At 42.0% G+C, this 21032-nt stretch overlaps 2 protein-coding genes across 2 annotated transcripts; one reads left to right on the top strand and one right to left on the bottom strand.

The window, feature by feature from the left end:
- The first annotated feature begins 1173 nt into the window (after positions 1-1173).
- LOC100839395 (auxin-responsive protein IAA17) lies at positions 1174-4934 on the top strand. The gene is made up of 5 exons (XM_003568672.4): positions 1174-1634; positions 2332-2564; positions 3342-3441; positions 3690-3751; positions 4529-4934. The coding sequence occupies exons 1-5, from the start codon at positions 1342-1344 to the stop codon at positions 4564-4566; spliced, it is 726 nt and encodes a 241-aa protein (XP_003568720.1). The 5' UTR covers positions 1174-1341; the 3' UTR covers positions 4567-4934.
- A 4338-nt stretch (positions 4935-9272) lies between these two features.
- On the bottom strand, positions 9273-14019 carry LOC100839089 (lactoylglutathione lyase GLX1). The gene is made up of 9 exons (XM_003568671.4): positions 13856-14019; positions 13547-13763; positions 13331-13455; positions 13171-13235; positions 12061-12273; positions 11915-11962; positions 10081-10188; positions 9840-9980; positions 9273-9587 (listed from the first exon to the last, which is right to left on the bottom strand). The coding sequence occupies exons 1-9, from the start codon at positions 13938-13940 to the stop codon at positions 9543-9545; spliced, it is 1047 nt and encodes a 348-aa protein (XP_003568719.1). The 5' UTR covers positions 13941-14019; the 3' UTR covers positions 9273-9542.
- Positions 14020-21032: the final 7013 nt, after the last annotated feature.

Genomic DNA, 21032 nt, shown 5'->3' with positions numbered 1-21032 from the left:
GCTTAGTGAGTTTTTTGCAAAGAGGATAAAAGATCAGGAATTATCATCTACTCCCTTCGATTTATGTTACTTGTCGCAGCTTCAGGAATTATCATCTACTCCCTTCGATTTATGTTACTTGTCGCAGCTTCAGGAATTATCATCTACTCCCTTCGATTTATGTTACTTGTCGCAGCTTCAGGAATTATCATCTACTCCCTTCGATTTATGTTACTTGTCGCAGCTTCAGGAATTATCATCTACTCCCTTCGATTTATGTTACTTGTCGCAACTTCAGAAATTATCATCTACTCCCTCCGATCTATATTGCTTGTCACAGCTTTGTCTAAACAGTCATGTATCTAGACACGTTTTATTGTGTAGATACATGCGTATTTAGACGAAACCGCGACAAGTAATATAAATCGGAGGAAGTAGAATCAATGGTCAAAAAATAGTCTGTATGCATCTATTACTATCTATTAAATTGGAGTTGGTGGTGATGGTACGGTCGCGGTCGCCGTTAGTTAACTTCGTTAAAATTACAACCAATATGCTACTACTCATTATTTTTTTTTCTTTCAGTTAAAATTACAACCAATATGCCATTGCCCGTTATTTTCTTTTCCTCCAGTTTTTTTCACAATTTTTTCTACTCCATCTTACAACCGACGCCACCACACCCGCATGCCGACCTCGACAGCGCCATGAGTTGCCTACAAGAAAATAAAAATAAACAGTTTGTGATTTTATTGACCCGTAGCAACGCGCGGGCACAGTAATTACTATCCCTTGGGATCTCATCGGCGCCCGCCGCCGCTCTTGGTCGCCTCCACTAGTTCGTGCGCGTCGGTGTCGTCCATGTGAGGAAGGTGGCTGCGGACCCGCAGATCCGTCGCAGGCCCCGACCGCCGCCTCCACCGGCTCGTGCGCGCCGGCGACTTCACACGGGACTTGGACGGCGATAGGATGAGCCTGAGGCAATTAATTTGACGTTCTGATACAATTTTCTGTTATCGTAGCAAACGCGCGGTCTTTTGCTAGTAATTTTATAATAGAACCCGGAGGCATGCCTTTTTTTTATAAAAAAAATGCACGTTTTTCTAATTAAAAAAGTACTCCGTAACACCCAAGGAGTAAACACTTGCGAGTACCGGAGTATGTTTCAGGAGTAATCACTAACCACTAACCCAAAGTGGAGCAACCCAGCTGGGCTAAAGGAAGCTTCACCTCTACCCTGCCACTCCCAGTCTCTCTCTCGCACTCTGCAGACACCCACTTCTCACACCTCTGGCCTGACTCACAGCTCACCTCTCCCCTTCCCCACCTTCCGGTAGTCCGGTTCATGTCCTGCTGCTCCCCATGTCGCCCCCACTCGAGCTCGACTACATAGGCCTCTCGCCGCCGGCAGCGGCCACCGACGACCTGAAGGGCACCGAGCTCCGCCTCGGTCTACCGGGTTCCGAGTCGCCGGAACGCCGCGTTGCTGCCGCGGCTGCCACCACCCTAGAGCTGCTCCCCACCAAGGGCGCCAAGCGCGGATTCTCCGACGAGGTGCCTTCACCGCCGCCCGCCGCTGCTGCCGGCAAGGGCAAGAAGGTGGCGGAGGAAGAAGAGGACAAGAAAGTGACCGCAACGCCGCAGCCGGCCGCGAAGTAGGTGGAGTTATGGATTGTGGGAAGAAATCTTGGGCTTCTCGAATCTCGAGGGTGTTCTTCTTCAAGTTCTTGTTCTTGGGGCTGACGGAGAGAACGGGTTGCAAATTACGGAATTTTGGGGTGTTCGGGGGAATTTCGATATTCCTTTGGTGGTGGGCAATCTTTTTGAATATTACGACTTGCTAGTATGAAACAGGCGCAAGTGTTTTACTAGCGGATTTGTTTACTTTTTGCTAGATTTGTAAGGAAGCAAACTTAGAAATTGAAACATGGGTTGAAAATTTTGTCAAGAGGCTCTTTCCTGGCTTCTTGGTTCTGATTTCCTTTGCATGGTTTTTTGTTAGAATTTGGATTTTTCAGGGGTTGGAATTTGTGTTGGAGGAAAAAAAATGGCTTCGGGCAAGTAGTTCCTTTAAAATTTCACTTATTTTTCTTGCTCAACTTTACAAAATTGCCCCTTTTCTCCTTCTATTTTTTTTAGCTTTATTGCTTATTTTTGTTCTCAATTGCTTTTATGCCGACCTTTATAACTTTTTTATTTATCTTTCGGTTGCAATTTATTCAGGAACTTTTGATCTGCTATGACTATTGGTTGATATATTTTCCTGATCTTATAATTTGCTCTTTGTTCCCATGCCAGGGGAGCACATAGTGATCTATCATTTCCTATTAATGTGTTGGTAAAATTGTGCAGGGCTCAGGTGGTGGGATGGCCACCAATCCGGAGCTACCGCAAGAACACTATGGCGACCAACCAGCTGAAGAGCAGCAAGGAGGACGCCGATGCCAAGCAGGGTCAGGGGTTCCTCTACGTCAAGGTCAGCATGGATGGCGCACCGTACCTGAGGAAGGTCGACCTCAAGACATACAAGAACTACAAGGACCTGTCCACCGCGCTCGAGAAGATGTTCATCGGCTTCACAACTGGTGAGATGTCTCTGCTTGCTCTCTGATTCTGCGATCGTACACTCCTGTTGATATTAATGTTGTTCATAGAGCATCGTTTGTGCCTTTAGAAAGCAACATATTTGATTATGATGAAGAACTATTAAGCTGAGTATATGCTAGTTCCCAGTAATTTTAGGATCAATAAAACTTAGAAAAATTGAGTGCTTCTCTTTTGTTTGGCATACTTTGGTGACTTGTCTATTCCTTGCGAGAGGATTAAGATTCATTTTACTTCTTAAGGACCTTTTTTTTCCGTAGCAGAGAAGGGACCTCATTGTTTATACTCTGGTTACATTGTTATGGTGTATCTTTCCAATAGTATTTCTTGCATGATAAAATAAAACAGGTTCAATTTATCTGTATATTTAGTGTATCTATAAACCATACGAGACTAATATCTCTGAATATTGATCAATATAGATTTTTTTTGAAAAGGAGGATAACCGCCGGCCTCTGTATCGACTGATGCACACAGCCATATATTATTAAAGCCTGGCAAAGCCATTTGATCAATATAGATGGCATGTTGGCATGTTATGTTTATTTAATTCGCATGTGCCATTTTCCTAAAAAATGTCTTTGTGGAATTCAATCATTTCTTACTCGGTTGTGTCCTTTGGTTTCAATTCCTTGCAATACAATAGATAGTGGGGATAAGGTGTATGCATTTTCAATACAAATTTTAGTGCAAGAAGAGGTTCTTCTGTTTGTTTTATTTGGCCTTACAGGTTAGTCTTTATGGCTGTGCCATATCAGGCAAGGATGCTTTATCTGAGAACCGTAAGGATGGCGAGTATGTGCTGACTTTTGAAGACAAGGATGGAGACTGGATGCTCGTTGGCGACGTTCCATGGGAGTGAGTACACTGATCTTAATTCTTTATCTGAGCAACGCAAAATATCACCAGAATGTGTTCTTCGAGCTAGGGACTTGGGAGTTTTGAGTGCTTGATCTTGGCTCTAAAAATTGGGTCAAACAGGGTAAAGAACCCTCTTTCGCAAAGCAGCAACAAATTGGAAAATAAATACTGATCAGATCCTGTGACTTGTTTTTCTACAATAAGCACAAAATTTAGTTATACTAATTTGTTTGATACAATTGCAGGATGTTTGCTGACTCCTGCCGTAGGCTCAGGATCATGAAAGGTTCAGATGCAATTGGACTCGGTAAGTTATTATGTTCAACGTGCTTATCAACTAATCTCTCATCTTGTACTCTGTTACATAGGTTTCATTTTTTTTTTTACCATTTTTCGTTTTGAGCTGTTTGGACATCCTATTACTGCTTGTTGTTTACCTTTGATGACTTGTTCATTTTGTAAAAGTAGAAGCTTTGATGATCAATTTACCCTAACAAATCCTACTAAAGTGCTCTTGTAAACTCATCATAACTCACATTTGTCAGATGAAAAATTATAAAAAAACGAAGCATTCATGACCCACTTAACAGAAATGACGATGATGATGCTCTTTGGAAAATCCGTAATCCATATGAATACAAATATGGACTTACAATTGAAAGTCCTGAAATTCTCTTTGGAAAAATGAAGCATTCATGCCCCGGTTTGTTCTATTTATGAGAACAAATATAAACTTACAATTGAAGGTCATGTGTATGTATAACCAGTGCAAACAATTAAAATCCTGAAATGAATGTTTGAAAGATGCCATTGCAACATTAGATATTCATAGCTTCCCTGCAAGTATTGCATGAATTTTGCATCCAATATATGTCTTTGTCAGTGTGGAGCATTGAAAAAGTTATGCGATATCAAAGGATTGTTGAATGCATCAATTGGAATGCATTTAATGTCATTTCATAATTAGTTATTAGTAGCTGTGGTCATTTAATTGTTTTTGTTCGCTAAAGAAGTTTATCTAATTAACTTTGGCTTGTGTTTGTTGCTTTGACTTCCTCAGTAATTTGTCCCTATTCATTTTCAGCTCCAAGGGCAGTGGAGAAGTCCAAGAACCGCAACTAGAATGGTTGCTCCCTTCAGTCAAAAGTCAAAACCAAGATGGATATCAATTAGCCGTATGGCTCTTTCTGGAATTCAAAAAGTCTTACAGTTTTAAGACAGATTCTGCCTTATGGTCTGTACTACACTGTTTTCTATCGTACAAGTAACAAACTGTGTTGTATTACGTTAGCGTCACAAAATCTCCTAGGGACATAAGTCTGTTTGATTATGCCCGAGTCTTGTATTTGTGATATTCCTATTCGTGTAAATGGTTTGGTACATCATGTGCTGCTACTATGATTGTACACACCTAACTACCTTGCAAAATGTTGTCCATGAACTGTTTGTCCACTACATAAATGTTCAACGAAGCTTGCAAATACTGTCAAGCGGTAGCTGGTCATGTTCTGTTTCATTCATCTTAATTGTTTGGATGTCTGATGAAGCGACGCCTTCGGAAACAGTGTTCCTCTACAGTAGTTTCTTTGGTTTCATGTCCATGCTTTTCATGGAGAACACTTTTCCAGCCAGCTTTAGTGTGTAGTTGCTTGGTGGTGGCATGCAGCTTATGCAGTTATTATCTTGTGAAGGTCATGATGGTTGTCTATACTCTGTATCCTCAGTTGTAACTTCAAAAGGCTTCCATCCCAACCATCATTCATGTAACATATAGTATGAGATGGCAATAGCCTATTAGTTATGATCCCTTGGAATCAGGCTTTATTTTCCTTGTTATATCACTCCTTCGAAATGATGCTCCACTCTCTGCCCCTTTTCCTTTTTGCTACTTTTTCTCCTTGCTGGTGTCTGTTTGTTGGTGTGCATGTGGAGCAGTGTCTATTTGTTCCAATCAACAATTTAAATTCTGATTCTGTTCTTGTTTCAACTCAAAAGGCATCTTTCACTAACCCAAGTGATCCTTCATATGCATTTGTTTATCCCTTGTAGCTTGCAGGCTGTCGCGTCTCGGGTGCAGAATTTATTCGACAATGCCGTAGTGCCATCGGCTGAAAGCGACCGATAGGGTTCACAGTTCTTGCTGATTGGCAGCGTATGAAGCAATCCTAGATTATATGGTTTGGTTGCCTGACACTTGATCCTTTGTTATCTCCTGTTGTTCTCTAAACTCTGCACTTGTTTGTATAATATAATACCAGCAGCATCCAGTACCTAGTTAGGCTCTGGGTTCCTTTGTTCCCTGGTGGTCCTGCCATGCCACCCAAGTTGGTATTATTATTCTAAACCTTTTGCTTGATCCCTTTCTTAGCCAATAAAGTCGTCCATTAGGGTATAATTTAATGTCTTGTCGTTCTTTTGTGCTCCTATATGCGGCGAATTGCTAACTATGTTTCATCCTTGGTAGATTGATGCAGCTGCAATGGTGAAAGTTTAGACTACTGCAGTGCTTTCACTTTCATGTTTTTCAAGTAACTTTCACTTTCATGTTTAGTGGAGCGTGGCTATGGATGTGTTTACTTCCCAAATGTACCTTTGTTGTTTTGGTAGTTCTCTAAGTATTCCTAGGCAAATGTCTCCACAGGTTGTTGTTCCCTATAGGTTATTAGATATCATGCAGTTTGCCAATTATTTTGAGCTATGTATCTTGCATGCTAAGGAAAGTGAGCATCTTTTTTCCACATAACCTTCCTCTGTGAACGAAACCAAACATGTAGTTATCACTACTTTTCAATTGTTCGATTCAAGTCTAATGGATTTTGGTTGTTGCTTGTGGGATTTCAACAAATTGTTGCAAATATTGACTCGTGGGCGCACTTGCATGATTGGCCTTGTTTTTCCGCCATATCGTCGATGGTTCGAGGTTACCTATTCATGTTTGCTCACAACTATTCGTTAATTCTTTGAAATTTGATATGGCTCGCTTTTAATTCTGTGAACAACCTATTTGTATGTGCTAACAATTATTCGTTGTGTTGCTTTGCAGCTGACAAATAGAAGCTGGGATATCAGTTATTTTGTTTATGTGCCTGACGAAAGCTGATAAAACTTTTTAGGCAATGTCACCTTCTGTTTGTGAGCTGCAAAGCAATATTTGTGCTGAGCATGCTTGATCCCCTTCGGCAGCTGCAAATTGACAGAGCCGGCTTGTCCACATACAACTTTGAGCCAAATTCTAAAGCCACATGATATTTGTCTCTTCTACCTTTGTATATCATTTGTTTGTTTCCTTGAAGCCACTGTCGTATTTTTTTGTGAGGGCTTTTCTAAAAAATTTTAGAACTACCGTGTTTCCTTTTGTCTGGAGGTCAATTTTGCAAATCCTGTTTTTGATGAAATAGTACTCCATATGTACAAAAAGTAAAGGAGGTGGTATACTCCCTCTAGTCATGTAAAACTAAAACCGCCATTTTAGATAAGAAACATGCATATACATTCACCTTAATAAACATGCACTCATATTACCCTATGATCACCTTCTAAAGACTGAGCCGGCAAATCTTAGGGTTGACAAAGTCATCACAAATGGCTCGCTGTTGATGGTATGTTATCTAGCACTGAAAAAACAACGCAGGTTAAATTCAAGTAAATACAAAAATATATGTCTGGTTTCACAACAAGAAACCAACCAACTAAGTTAGACTTTGAATACTAATATATTCAAATGTTTGGATAAAAAAAATTTGAAGGATCAAAGTGAGTAATAACTAGGAACCCAAATTCAAATCCATGAGGAACTGAACTCAAGTATTGATCGTACACCAACTCCACTTCTTGCAAAATGACAACAAATAAATAAGAGAAGGATAACTACAACCTAGACATCATTGAACAAATTTTGTCCATTTCCTATCAAACAAGTCTTAGATCGACCAATCAACAAGCTTCCTAGTACTATCTTCCTGCCAAAATGAAGCTATGTGCAGCACAGCAGCCAAGCCACCAACACAAGTTGCTGGGCCCATCCATTGGACAGTTCTCAGCACTGGGAGGAAGAGGGACCAAGCCACAGCTGCTCTCGAACATCACAAATTTCTGCAATTCAATCATCCCATGATTTTTCTGGTCAAAAGAAAGATAAAAAACCAAAAGAGAAAAACAAAGGGACGAAGATGAAATTATGAAGCGAGGCCCACCAGTAGCTTAATCATGGAGCGTGCCCACGAACGGAGCCCCGACACTTGTGTGCCCCACGCGAAAGGGACCGTGCGGGCTAATTGCCGCGTGTACAATCACAGAGTGGATACCTCAGATTGACTGTGGGACCGACGCTGCACCGGGCCCAGAAGTCAGCCTGAGATAGTATTGCCATGATGGTGCTGGAGGAATGGTCCTCGTGTGGGGGCGCATGGTGAAGTGGAGAGTGGATGCGGGTAAGGGGACACCACCACTCCTGTCACTAGCTCTGTGTGGACCTGCCTCTTGAAAATACTTTCTCAATAAATCTCATCTCTAAGAAATCACGATTTACAAATAAAAGATTTTTCTCATACGTTCCTCTCTTCACTTCGCGTATTGATTCCTTTAAATGCAGTTAGTCATTCTTGTTGCAATTGTGTTTCGATTTCATATCATGTTTCATTTTCGTACTGCTTCTTCCGTTTCATAATTCTTATCTTAAATTTAACCAAAAATGGATGGGTCTATTCCTAAAAAGTGTCTAGATACATGTAATATTTCGACAAGAATTATGCAAGGGAGGAAGTACTAGTATTTTTCAACTCTCTTTTTACTATGCTGTTATTATACATACTCCGATCCATAACAAGTGTCGGTGATTTAGTAGAAAATTAGTACTAGTACAACTTTATACTCTTTCTGTCCAACAAAGGATGTCTCAACTTCAACTTTGATCAAATTTGAATGCATCTATATATTAAATCATGTCTAGATACATCCAAATTTTGACAAACTTAAAACATCTTTTATTGGACGGAGGGAGTACTGAATTCGCGACACTTCCTGTGGATCGGAGAAAATATCATTATACAAAAGAAACCTTGCATACCCTAACGGAGGGAGTATTACATGTGTATTTCTGAGTTTGAAACCCGCTTCTTCGTGAACATTCATATTTTCCGTCATGGCTGCTGGAGCCGCGTCTACTTGGAACCACAAAGTCGTTGAGAGTGGTGGTGCGGAGAAAGCGAGTGGCCGATTCCGCAACAGCCATGGCTGTTCTGATGGCGACACGGTTGGGGGATTGGGGCATCAGCAGCGCGAGAAAATTCCTTTGCACGGTGAAAGGTAGATCTCGCTGTCAGTGGGCCCTTCTATCCTTGACCCTTGTTCCTCCCTCCTTGCACGGTGGCTCGCCGAGTCCACTTTTGGTGGGCATTCCATGTTTTGGCTAATGCAGTTATGCAGATCACAGTTTCCCATGGCACGTGCAGATCACTGGTTTTTAGTAAATCACTGCTTGTCTTGGTTTCATCGCTACATTTATGTCAGCGGGACAAAAAGTGTAGCACGGGAGACAACTGAACCAGACACCGGTCAAACAGGCTACTGGATTATGCATGTACCCATGTCTTAAGCTGGGCGTCCGTAGTCCGTACATAGCCATGTGAGTGTCAATTAGTGTCAATGGACCGGACCTGACTATTATTTATGGAGCTCACTGGGAGCCTCAGAATATTACGGACGGTTCATGCACCTTATAACCAGCAGATGACGAGCATACTTATACCTAATGATTAACGATGGTTAATCTGAATACAGGAATAAGTACAAGAACAGATCTGACGCGACAGACAGCAGGACTGAAATCATGTTGGCAATCATTTCTAGCTTTTCAGAAGAGAAATGTACATATGATTCTTTGCTAGCAAAATGGATTGCGCATCTACACTGCGAACTTGCGAAGGTAGTGAAACTAATGCTCTATGGACCATCACTCCATCAGTAATGACATGGTAGATCGGACGACCTATCTACAAACCTCATTCTGAGGCTTTTACAAGATTTGAAGGGGGCATGTTTGCAGCTCAAGGCAAAACCCTACTACCTGTATTAAAGTTGATATCTCTCTCCGACAAAACTCATTCTTCCAGTTCCTTCAGAAAATCTAAATTGTCGACAAATACCTACAAGATGAACGAGCATAAATAGTCCGTTGGCAGTGAAAATAAAGAGCGTTAGTACAAAGTTTTTTGGACAGTGATCTCAATACATTGTGTGCGTGGGTGGGTGGGGTGGTAAGCAATATAAAAATGCAGTAGTCTGTAAACCAATGTAAAAAAAAAATCCCAAATGCTTGCTTATTATAGTCCTTAAATGGCAAGCAAACAAGAGAGAAGAGGGAAAAAGGAGAAAGAAACTAAAACAAGAAGACTTACTGATTTCCAGCCATCTGGATCTAAGCAGGCAGTTATCTTGGTACTGATACCAGGTAATGGGCCAGGTTCACGAGTTATCTGTCCACCATTTTGTCTAACAACTTCCGCAGTCTTATAGACATCATCTGTACCAATTGCAATCTGGAAGGATAAAAATATCAACCCTCAGAAGTGTGACATAAAGAGTCGTGAACTAAAAATGGAACAACACATGTAATATTGACCATTGTATAGAATATACCTGTGCATAAGCATTGCCCTTGTCATATTCCTTGACACCATAATTGTAGGTCAACTCCAATACAGCATTTTTGTCTTCGGGGCCATATCCCATCATAGCAATGGTATACTAAAGAAAGGTAAATTAGAATTTTAAATAAAACCCTGAAAGTTTACATGGAAGGGATGATGAATACGCATATTTGGTTGCAAAATATTAAGAGGGAAAATATTCAGACACAGAGCTGGAAGCTTCTACCAAAGTATAAATAACCTATATGATACATGTTGTTATAACTGTAACCAATGAAAACAATACCGGTGCCATGACTACAACCCTATGGTGTCACATATATGACTATCTTTAACTTTGCTTTTTTCTTACTTTCTGACATTTTGTGTGAGTTTTCACTTGTATGAAGTGATTTTGAAAAGACAAAAATGTGATCATTGACCCCACAGCTTAAACCTGGCACTGTCACTGGATGATAATGCCACAGTGAAAACAAGTACTACCTCCATTCCGTTATATGGGGGCCCAACGCATTCCTAGGTTAAAAATCTAACTAATGTAACATGATTTTTATATCATAAAATTATATCATTAGAAAATAAAACATTTGAAGTTTCTAATGGTACAATTTTTGTAATATAAAACTCATGTTACATTAGTTAAATCCTCAACCTAGGGATGCGTGGGGGCCCCATAAACCGGAACGGAGGTAGTAACTCGATTTACCATATGTTTGAAAGTCATTTTCTGTACAGTTGCATGTTATACTTTAGTCTAAACTTCTGTTACTAAGCATCAGTTTGATGTGAATACAACCTAGCAGCTATAGCATAAAGTTGAAGGTTACAAGCTTAATCTTCATGGTTGCTTTCTGTTGAACTTGACATAGCAAACAATTTCGAGGTTATCAAGGCAAATCTTGTAAACTAGGAAGGAAATCTATAAACCTTCCCTGATGAGTGGTGTCAGTTAACAAAACATGCACATGTAAGTATGTCTACATGGATTGGAACACTAATAAATTAATAATATCAAATAAGGTTCTTGATTTCCTGATTTGGACATTACTTCTTCGATAGTGACCCCTGATCAATTACTACTATTAGAGGCAGTGTAATAGTATGTAAATCTTAAGGGTAAATGTGGTACTATGGAAAATATAACTTGGGTATCAATTGTGCCAAACTGCCAATCAAGTAATTTTCTTTCCACTTTCCTTGGTTACAGAATTTTGGAACCATATAACAAATGCAACTGCAGAGACACATCACAAGATAATCCTGATTGCGAATACAACATACAGCTTCAGACAATGGATAAACCTCGCATGCACAAACATGACAAAATAAGACAGTGCATGCAAGGAATTAGAAGAATGCTAAAACCATAAAAGGGATGCCTATACCTGAAGATTGAGGCCTACAACAAACTTGTTCCATTTTCAAGAAATATAAGAGAACATGCAGTTCAACTGCCCAAGTATCAAATCCCTTTCACAACAGTATCAGTTACTGTGAACCATTAGATGGATGGCGAAATGATCAGGGAGGACACAGGTGGAACTTATTACCATCTCAAGTTAAACAATAGGTCTGAACCAAGTGTAGTGATAAAACAAGTAAAGTTGCTCGACCAAACTTTTGATGTGTTCTAATTTATATAACCAGAGCTGCCAGATATGGGAAACTAGGACAAATCAAAGATCCAAAACATTTAAGATGTTTTCTGGTACTTTTGAATTAAGTGTTTATCTGTCATGTTAGTAAGCATCAGATGAAAGACATGGCGAACGGAAGTTATGACTTATGAAGCGCATAACTACACTGGTTTCAAGGGTACTGACCTTGTATTGAGGATTGTCTTTCTTGCGAAGAAGTTCCATGCCAAATGCCTTAGTACAAAATTATATCACAAATCAGTAACTCATTCGAGCAAAAAAGAAAGGAGAGAGCTTCCATACTAATCCCAGTTCAAACAAAAAAAGAATACCTTCTCATAGAAATTTATAGCACGATCAAGATCTCCCACTCGAAGCATTACTTGGCATAAAGGCTCAGGTGTGGGACCTCTTTCTATAAGCTCGAATTTGTAACCGTCAGGATCTTCAATGAAGGCAATGACTGATTTTCCACCTTTTACCGGACCTGGTTCCCTTGTTACCATTCCACCCTTTGCTTTAATAAGTTCGACTGTTTTTTCAACCTGCAATGTACTAGCATTGAACCTTAATATTCCAGCAAGCTCTTATGCGTGTATACACAGGTAAAATTAAATCACCAAATATATTGCTAATGGATAACATGTAAAAAACTTAAACATAATCCATAGCATATAGATATATAATTTTTTAATAGTAATTTAAAACAATCACTAGCTTGATATACAAAATATTCAGAGTAGGATGGTTCAAGATAAGAGATAAGCAGTAATAAATCCTTAAACCTGTAACTAATCACAAATTGGACGGCAAAATAAACAAAACAATCTCAGTTAATTCATAATTAGTTAGGTTCCTACTAAAGATTATAATGCCATATACATGGAAGAATCCAAATGTATTTCTAATCAGCGGATCTTGAAATCAAGATAAATCCTTCCTAAACTTTGCAACCCAATTGTTTGGGGTTTCACTGTAGAAATTCATGCCACATTCACACCAACAGGAAAAAAGTCTGCATGGGGTTCATGAGCACCTTCAGCCCAAGCAAACCAATATTAGTTATGGGCGTCAAAATATGGGTCAAAGAACACATCTTCTGAAGTAACAATCCCACAGGGAAATACTTTAGAATATGTCTTGGATGGTTGAGTCTACAATTAAGCATCAACGCCTCATACACGTAAGGGAGGAAGCATGGGGCTTAGTTCTCCCTGAAAAGGCAACACAAATACAACTTGCATTTGGTGCTTAAGCTTGTGGCGGCTTTGAAACTAAGCTCAATCATGTAAAAGAAAGCTATAGGTGAGCTATTAGTAGTTGACAACAATTACAGCTACAGATACTTAACTACAGAAATTAGGAATAACAACATCATATAGAATCACATAGCACTGAATCTCAACAGCTGAAAAAGAACAAATATATAGATAGAATCTTACATCCTCAACAGCAATTCCAAAATGACCAAAACCAGACCCAATATCATAACTTTCGACCCCATAATCTGCCAAAAAATGAATTCACATGTTATTTCGATAGAAAAGGTGCAGGCTCTGAGAGCAAAGCGTTGACACTGGAATTTTGACCCTAGAAGCTTACTGTAAGTGAGCTCCACAACAAAATGTGAGTCCTCCGGTCCGTACCCGAGAAAGGCATTGGTATACCTCTCCTCGGGTATGTCCCTCTTCCGCAGAAGCTTCATCCCCAAGCATTCCGTGTAAAACCTACAGGACAGCAATCCCATGAAAATTGATGAAACCGCGGTGGTCACAGCAAATTCACCACAAACGAGCGACGTATTTCTAGTTCCTTTACTTGATCGTCTTGTCGAGATCGCCGACGCGGTAGACAACGTGGAGGAGGCGCCTCCGGTCCTTCTTGACCCACTCCAGCGCCTCCTCAGGGCCGATCACCGTGCTCGCCCGCGCCGCCGACCCGCCCGCGTCCGCGCTGGCGCTCACTCCCCTCGTCGCCAGCCGCGCCGGCAACCTCGCCCCCATTCTTCCCCCGAACAGTGCCTCACGCCTCGCGGCTGAGACAGAAGGAAAGAAAAAACGTCACTGCAGGAACCGGTAACCAGAGGGAGGGAAAAGGGGGAGGCGCGGAACAGAAGAAGTCGCGTACCGGAGACGACGGGGAGGCGGAGGCGGGAGGCGGCGAGGTGGAGGGAGGAGGCGGCGATTGGGAGGGGGAAGAGGAGGCGAGCCATGGAGCCGGGTAAGGAGGAGGGATTTGGAGAGGACGACGGCGGCTCGGGGGCTCTATCCTGCCTGCCTGCGTTGCCGTCCGTGTCGCTGTTTGGATCTACCCGAGCTGTCAGCGTGTGTGTGTACCTAGGGGTTCTATTTTCCCAAGGTTTTTGGCCGTGTGCAGAGAAACCGGTGTGCTGTTTGCCTGCTTGATTCAGCGGACTTCATTTTTTTACTGTATATATATATATATATATATATATATGTCTAAGAGCTTAGCTGTCTCACTTTTATTCTGAAAATTGCTAGTATCATGGTAGAAGAAACGTCTCCATACGACCTCTATATATGAAGGCCTTCCATACTATCGCCTTCATTCTCTATGTTTGGCTATTGGCCAAGAGCAGGTAGTGAAGGAGGGGACTATTGGACGACCGTGCCCACCGCAATCTAGCGTGCGGCGCCCCCGCGACGCACAGTGCAGCCAGGTTAACCGGCCCAGCCCTCCAGAGCCCATTAGCTGGCGCAGTTGGCCCAACAGCAGCCCAAGTCTTTGTAGCGCTTTGGCATGCCCTTCGGTTTGCCTCTTGTTTTTTCTTTCTAAACTAGACATATTTTTTAGCAACATAACGATTTAAAACGTATAAAATTCATCAGCGCTCTTTAGTGTCCCTTACAAAAATACCACTATTGTATATGTCGTGAAGTATGTCCGTCTATTTAATTGCATCCAATTGTCGATTATTATCACCCACTTGTTAGTTTATATGTACATACTTTACTCGCTTATAAATGTATATGCTTTCCAACTTGCCAGTTTATTTGCGGGTTTAGCGATGAAGACTTGTTGACTTATTAACATGCACTTTATGGACGCCTACTTATTCACTTATCTACATCTATTTGTCTAGTTAACCGTGCCTACTTCTAGATTACTCATGCCTACTTCATATCACTTGGTTACCAGGTTATTAACTGTCACTTGTTTACCAGATTATGACCAAGTGATTACCATGATAATATCACTCGGTTATCAGGTTATAATTGCTTGTTTACCAGGTTAACATCACTTGGTTATCGGTTTGTTGAGCAAACATGCATCTATGTGAATTTACTTTTTCTATGATCTGATGACATCCTTTACTTACTGAAACACTTCTATATGTCACTTGTTTACCAGGTTATAGTCGATGTAATCACTTGTTTACCAAATATAGTTGTTTTTTTACCATGTTAATATCACTTGTTTACCGGTTTATATTTACCAGAGATAGTTGTTTTTTACCATGTTAATATCACTTGTTTACCAGGTTATAGCCCCTTGTTTACCAGGTTAATATCATTTGGTTATCATGTTATGGTCGCTAGTTTCCCAGGTTAATATTACTTGATTACCGGGTTATAGTCACTTGTTTACCGGATTAATATTTCTTGGTTACCAGGTTAATATCGCTTGGTTACCGGATTGCCGAGTATCAACGTGCACCTATGTAAGGACTTGATGGTACTTTTGTGTGCAGCATATTGAATTTTGCTACACTTGACTTCAACACGCACTTCAGAACAATGTCCATGACTTGTGTTGGATCAAACAACTAGTGTACATAAAAAATCAGTCTTAATGCTCCCTATCAGACATTTCATCAAACAACTTGCTTACGCATTTATCGCAGCAGCTTGCCGTGACCAGGAGCATGACCAGAACACTAGTTGAACACTTCGCCAAGGCCAAGAACAAGCCTGCAACAGGAAAGAAGAGGCAGAGGAAGATGGCTTCATCTTGTGTCCAGCGACGCGTCGAGCCTAGCAGCGGCGGATGAGATGCCTGGTTCCGTCGCAGGCGACATCGACGATGGGCGAGGCGACGGAGCCTATCCAGCGTGGGCATGTCTCTAGCGGTGGTCGGGGTCGCGTGGTGGCCGGCGGACGAGGAGGCTGAACGCAGCAGGCTCCGCTGCACCTACTATGCCATCGTGCCATCAACGACCTGCTGCTCCGTCGCCCCCACCCCAGTGCGCCGTGCCTGCTCCATCTTTCGTCGTGGCATGCTGATGCTCTGCCGCTACCGCTCCTACTTCTCCGTCACCCGGCCTGCCTTCCAACGCGGTTGTGGCCTGCCCTTGCTCCGCCACCGCGCCTGCCTCCCAACGCAGTCGCCCACCGCCGTGCCTGCTCCCTGCATGTCTCCAGCTGATCTGCAGACATGCCAGCATCCAGCGCCGCCGCGCCCTGATCTTCCGTTGCCATGGCTTGCTCCGGCTAGCCGATTTGGGGATCGTGCTGCCCCTCCTTGCTCCGCCGATGCGATTTGAGGGACGCACCGCCGCGGCGTGCTCCGACGGCGCCCCTGCTCCAGCGTCTCCGCGGCCCTACTATCAGCACCTGAACTGAATGAGCTGCTAAGTGTCAAGTTATTCAGAAGATTCGGAACCAGGGAACTTGACGGTTCATGGACGGTTATGAAGATCTGACGGCTGTGCGTCAAGATGTTGAAGCAACGGTTGAGATGTATTCCCACAGTTACCTTTGTCATTTTACTGTTTATCTTCTCCCTCTTCTTTTACTGTTGGTTGTAAGGGCTATTTAAGCCGAACTCGCCGTCCAGCAAAGTAAGAAATGAAACCCTAAAGTTATCTATTTCCTGTTTCGCATCTAGGTTTAGCTGTAGAACAAATCCCCACTCATAGCGGGTACTCCAAATCGGGAGTTTAATCAATTCAGATCCATCGGGATCTGACAAAGTGGTATCAGAGCTTTCGATCTATCGGCAGCGATTTGAGTTTGGTGCTCTGTACCGTGGCGGCGGGTGAATTCCTTGCGGCGGAAGCGAGACACAGGAGCAAGGGTTTGAGAACTAGTTTCTCTGTAAAATTCCGGAGCTCCTTGTGAATCGATATGGCGAGGTCCAAAGCAGCGGAGGAAAGCGCCTAAGAAGTGGCGGCTATCAAGATGGATTTTGAGCAAGTGGGGAACAAGACGGACCAATTGAGTACACGAGTTGACGGCATTCAATAACAGATGACTGCCATGACTAAGCAATTGGGGGGCATGGAAGTGCTCTTGCGGGGCGACAAGGAGAAGCAACCTCCACCTCAACCTGAAGCGCAGTCTACCCGGGGATGGCATACAGGCACACCTCACTGGCGACGCCGTGAGACTGAGGTGAATTATTCCCCTCCCCCAAACCCTCAATTTCACCAAGAACAGTACCCTGAATATCATGAGCGAGTGCATCAGTCTCATGAGTACCAGCATCCCTATTATGAAACCCACTATTACACTGGTGACCAGCACCAAATCCTAATCCCAACCCATTCCCACACCACCAAGAACCACACCACCATGAAACCCACCCAAATCCCAACCCATTTCCACACCACCAAGAACCGCCCCCAAACTCCAACCTGAACCCATATCCCTTTTACCAACCTGAATATCAGCATCAACCTCCACCTCACTTTCCTTTTTAGCCACGACCCAATTTCAACCACCAACCCTTCTATCCCAACCAGTCATCCATGCATCCACAACCCCCACCTCACCAATACCTGGATTACAATTCTCAAAATCAGTTCATGAGACCACCCCCATTTGGTCACATGGAACAGCCAATCCATTTTCACGGAGATCCTAGGTGGAGAGAGGATAGAACACACGGGCAGGACAGGGATGCTCAATTTTACAAAGCAATTGCTGAAGCCCCAAAGATGGATTTCCCCAGATTTGATGGCAACAATCCAATGGAATGGCTTCGGTGCACAGAAAAGTATTTCTCTATGGTGTATGTCCATGAAGGTGCTAAATTGGATTATGCCCAGATATATATTACTGGCAGAGCTGATGTTTGGCTCAGAAATTCTGGCATCTTAGAGGCAGAGTTATCATGGGATCAATTCTGTAAGATTGTTGTTAAGAGATTTGCTGGTAATAATTACTATGAAGTTCTGGAGGACTTAAATACACTCAAGCAAGGCAACTTGACTGTCTCTGAATATACTGACAAGTTATAAGGAAGAAAATCCTGCAGTTGGGGAAAGCTATTACATCAAGTGTTATATCAATGGTCTCAGAGGAGAAATTAAACACTTCCTTAAGCCTTTCAAACCAGACACATTATATGATGCAGTTGAAACTGCTAGAGATATGGAACTGGGTACTAAAGCTACTATTCAGACCAGCAGGAAGTTCAATACAAACACATATCAGAAAGGAAACAACACTGTTCCTTATCAGAACAAGCCCAAATATCCTGCTGACCAGAGTGGACAAAAGAAGGAGACTGAGGTAAAAAAAAATGGCAGACCTGAAGTGAAATTCAGAGAACCTGAATTATGCAGATATATCAGAACAAGCCCAAATATCCTGCTGACCAAAGTGGACAAAAGAAGGAGACTGAGGTAAAACAAAATGGCAGACCTGAAGTGAAATTCAGAGAACCTGGATTATGCAGATATTGTGGTGCTAGGTACTTCTTAGGCCACAGATGCCCTCAGTATAGGACAGTGCATCTTATGGTTGGTGAAGGTGAAGAGGAACCAGAGACTGACATGCTTCAGGAGCAATGCCAAAATACTGAAACTGAAACGGCACCTACTACCCCAACTGAAGAAGAACAGCTTATGCAAATCTCACTTCAAGCTGTAAAAGGGAAAAGTACTGCAGCTACTTTTACCTTCAAGGTCTTAATTGGAGGGAAGGTGGGTCTAGCTTTAATAGACTCTGGCAGTACACATACCTTCATGGATCTGAAGTTTGCCACCAAGACTACTTGCACTCTAGTAACTAATGCCTTGGAAAGAGTGATGATAGCAGGAGGTGGTGAGCTCCAGTCAGGCTCTCATGTGGTTCCCACCACATATACAATACATGGTCACCAGTTCACCAACTCATTTAAAATATTGCCACTCAGAGGCTATGATATTGTCTTAGGTTGCAATTGGTTGTGCACTCACAGTCCAATTAACTTTGATTTCAATGAAAGAAAGTTGGGCATTAAGAAGAATGGTGAACAAGACATCATATTGTCTGAACATACAATGAGGAAAGGAGTTCAGTTGGTCACTTCTGATAAGTTTCACAAGCTCCAACCTTAGGTCATCTCTGGTTATCTTCTGTATCCTATCAGCTGTGACAATGAACAACTTGCTCCTGTACACCCTGAAGTTCAGAAATTGTTGACAAACTTCAGTGATGTTTTTGACACTCCGGTGGGTTTACCTCCTGTCAGGGCTGCAGATCATTCTATTCCCTTGAAAGGAACTGTAGAGCCTCCTAATGTTAGACCCTACAGAGTCCCACATCGCCAGAAGAATGAAATGGAGCAACAGATTAAATAGCTGTTAGATTCTTCAGTCATCAGACCTAGTGTCAGTCCCTATGCTTCCCCAGCAATTCTAGTCAAGAAAAAAGAGGGAACCTGGCGTCTGTGCATCGATTACAGGAGACTCAATGCACAAACTGTCAAGAACAAATTTCCAATACCTGTCATTGAAGATCTATTGGATGAACTGCAAGGGGCAACATGCTTTACTAAACTGGATCTAAGATCTGGTTACCATCAAATTCGCATGAAAGAGGAAGATATACATAAAACTGCTTTTCACACATATTATGGGCATTTTGAATATTTTGTTATGCCTTTTGGCTTAACTAATGCCCCGGCAACATTTCAGAGCCTCATGAATTCAGTATTTGAGAATTATCTCAGGAATTTTGTCCTAGTCTTCTTTGATGATATTCTTATCTACAGCAAAGACATGTTTAGCCATTTGCAACATCTGAAGTTAGTTCTGCAGTTGCTCAGGAAACATCAACTATATGCCAAACTGAGTAAGTGCATGTTTGATGCTCCACAAGTTGAATATCTTGGTCATGTTATATCAAGAGAAGGAGTATCCACTCACCCAAAGAAGATAGAGGCAGTGAGGGATTGGCCTAGACCAACAACAGTAACTCAATTAAGAAGTTTTTTGGGCATGATTGGGTACTATAGGAGGTTTGTGAAGAATTATGGCATCATTTGCAGACCTTTGCATGACATGCTTAAGAAAGAAGGTTTTCAGTGGACTGATACACAAACAACAGCCTTTGAGCAACTCAAACACTCATTGATCACTGCACCAGTGATGGCATTACCAAACTTTTCAGAAGCATTCACTTTGGAAACAGATGCCAGTGGACATGGAATAGGTTCAGTCCTTATGCAGAAAGGCAGACCCATTGCATTCTTCAGTAAGTCCTTGGGAAGTAGATCTGCAGCCTCTTCCACATATGATAAGGAAGCCATGGCTATTTTGGAGTCATTAAAAAGGTGGAGACATTATTTCCTGGGTACTGATCTCATAATCAAAACATATCAGAAAAGCTTTAAGTACATCACAGAACAGAAGGTGTCTGGAGGCGTCCAGCATAAGTTACTTTTGAAATTGCTGGAGTTCAATTATAAAATTGAATATAAAAAAGGGAAAGAGAACAAGGTGGCTGATGCTTTGAGCAGAAGAGAACACACATTAATGCCTATAGCTGTTATCACACCAACTTGGGTGGAAACTGTGGAGAAAAGTTACTTGAATGATGCTCACTGTCAAGACCTGCTACAGAAACTTTCTCTAGCTAGTGATCCTACTTCTCCTTATACTTTACATGCTGGTGTTTTGCGTTACGAAGGGAGAATATACATTGGTACATCAGAAACATTGAGAGTCCAATTGATTGCTTCTTTACATACTTCTTCCATTGGTGGTCACTCTGGCATTGTAGCTTCTTACCCAGGATCAAGTCCTTGTTCTATTGGTCTGGCCTGAAGAGAGATGTGGAGAAGTTTGTTACTGAATGTGCTATCTGTCAGCGAGCCAAAGCAGAACATTCTCATTATCCAGGTCTATTAGATCCTCTGCCAGTTCCAGAACAAGCATGGGCTCACATTACCATGGATTTTGTGGAAGGCCTCCCTAAATCTGGAGGGAAAGAAGTAATCCTATTTGTTGTTGACAGGTTCACAAAATATGCTCACTTTATTCCTTTGGCTCACCCTTATACGGTACACATGGTTGCTCAAGCTTTCATGGAACATGTATTCAAGTTACATGGCCCTCCATTCCATATTATCACCG

Source organism: Brachypodium distachyon, chromosome 2, assembly GCF_000005505.3.
Source record: "Brachypodium distachyon strain Bd21 chromosome 2, Brachypodium_distachyon_v3.0, whole genome shotgun sequence".
NCBI classification, from domain to species: Eukaryota; Viridiplantae; Streptophyta; class Magnoliopsida; order Poales; family Poaceae; genus Brachypodium; species Brachypodium distachyon.
Note: the sequence above shows the minus strand (reverse complement) of the source record. Positions and strands in the feature narration are given on the sequence as shown.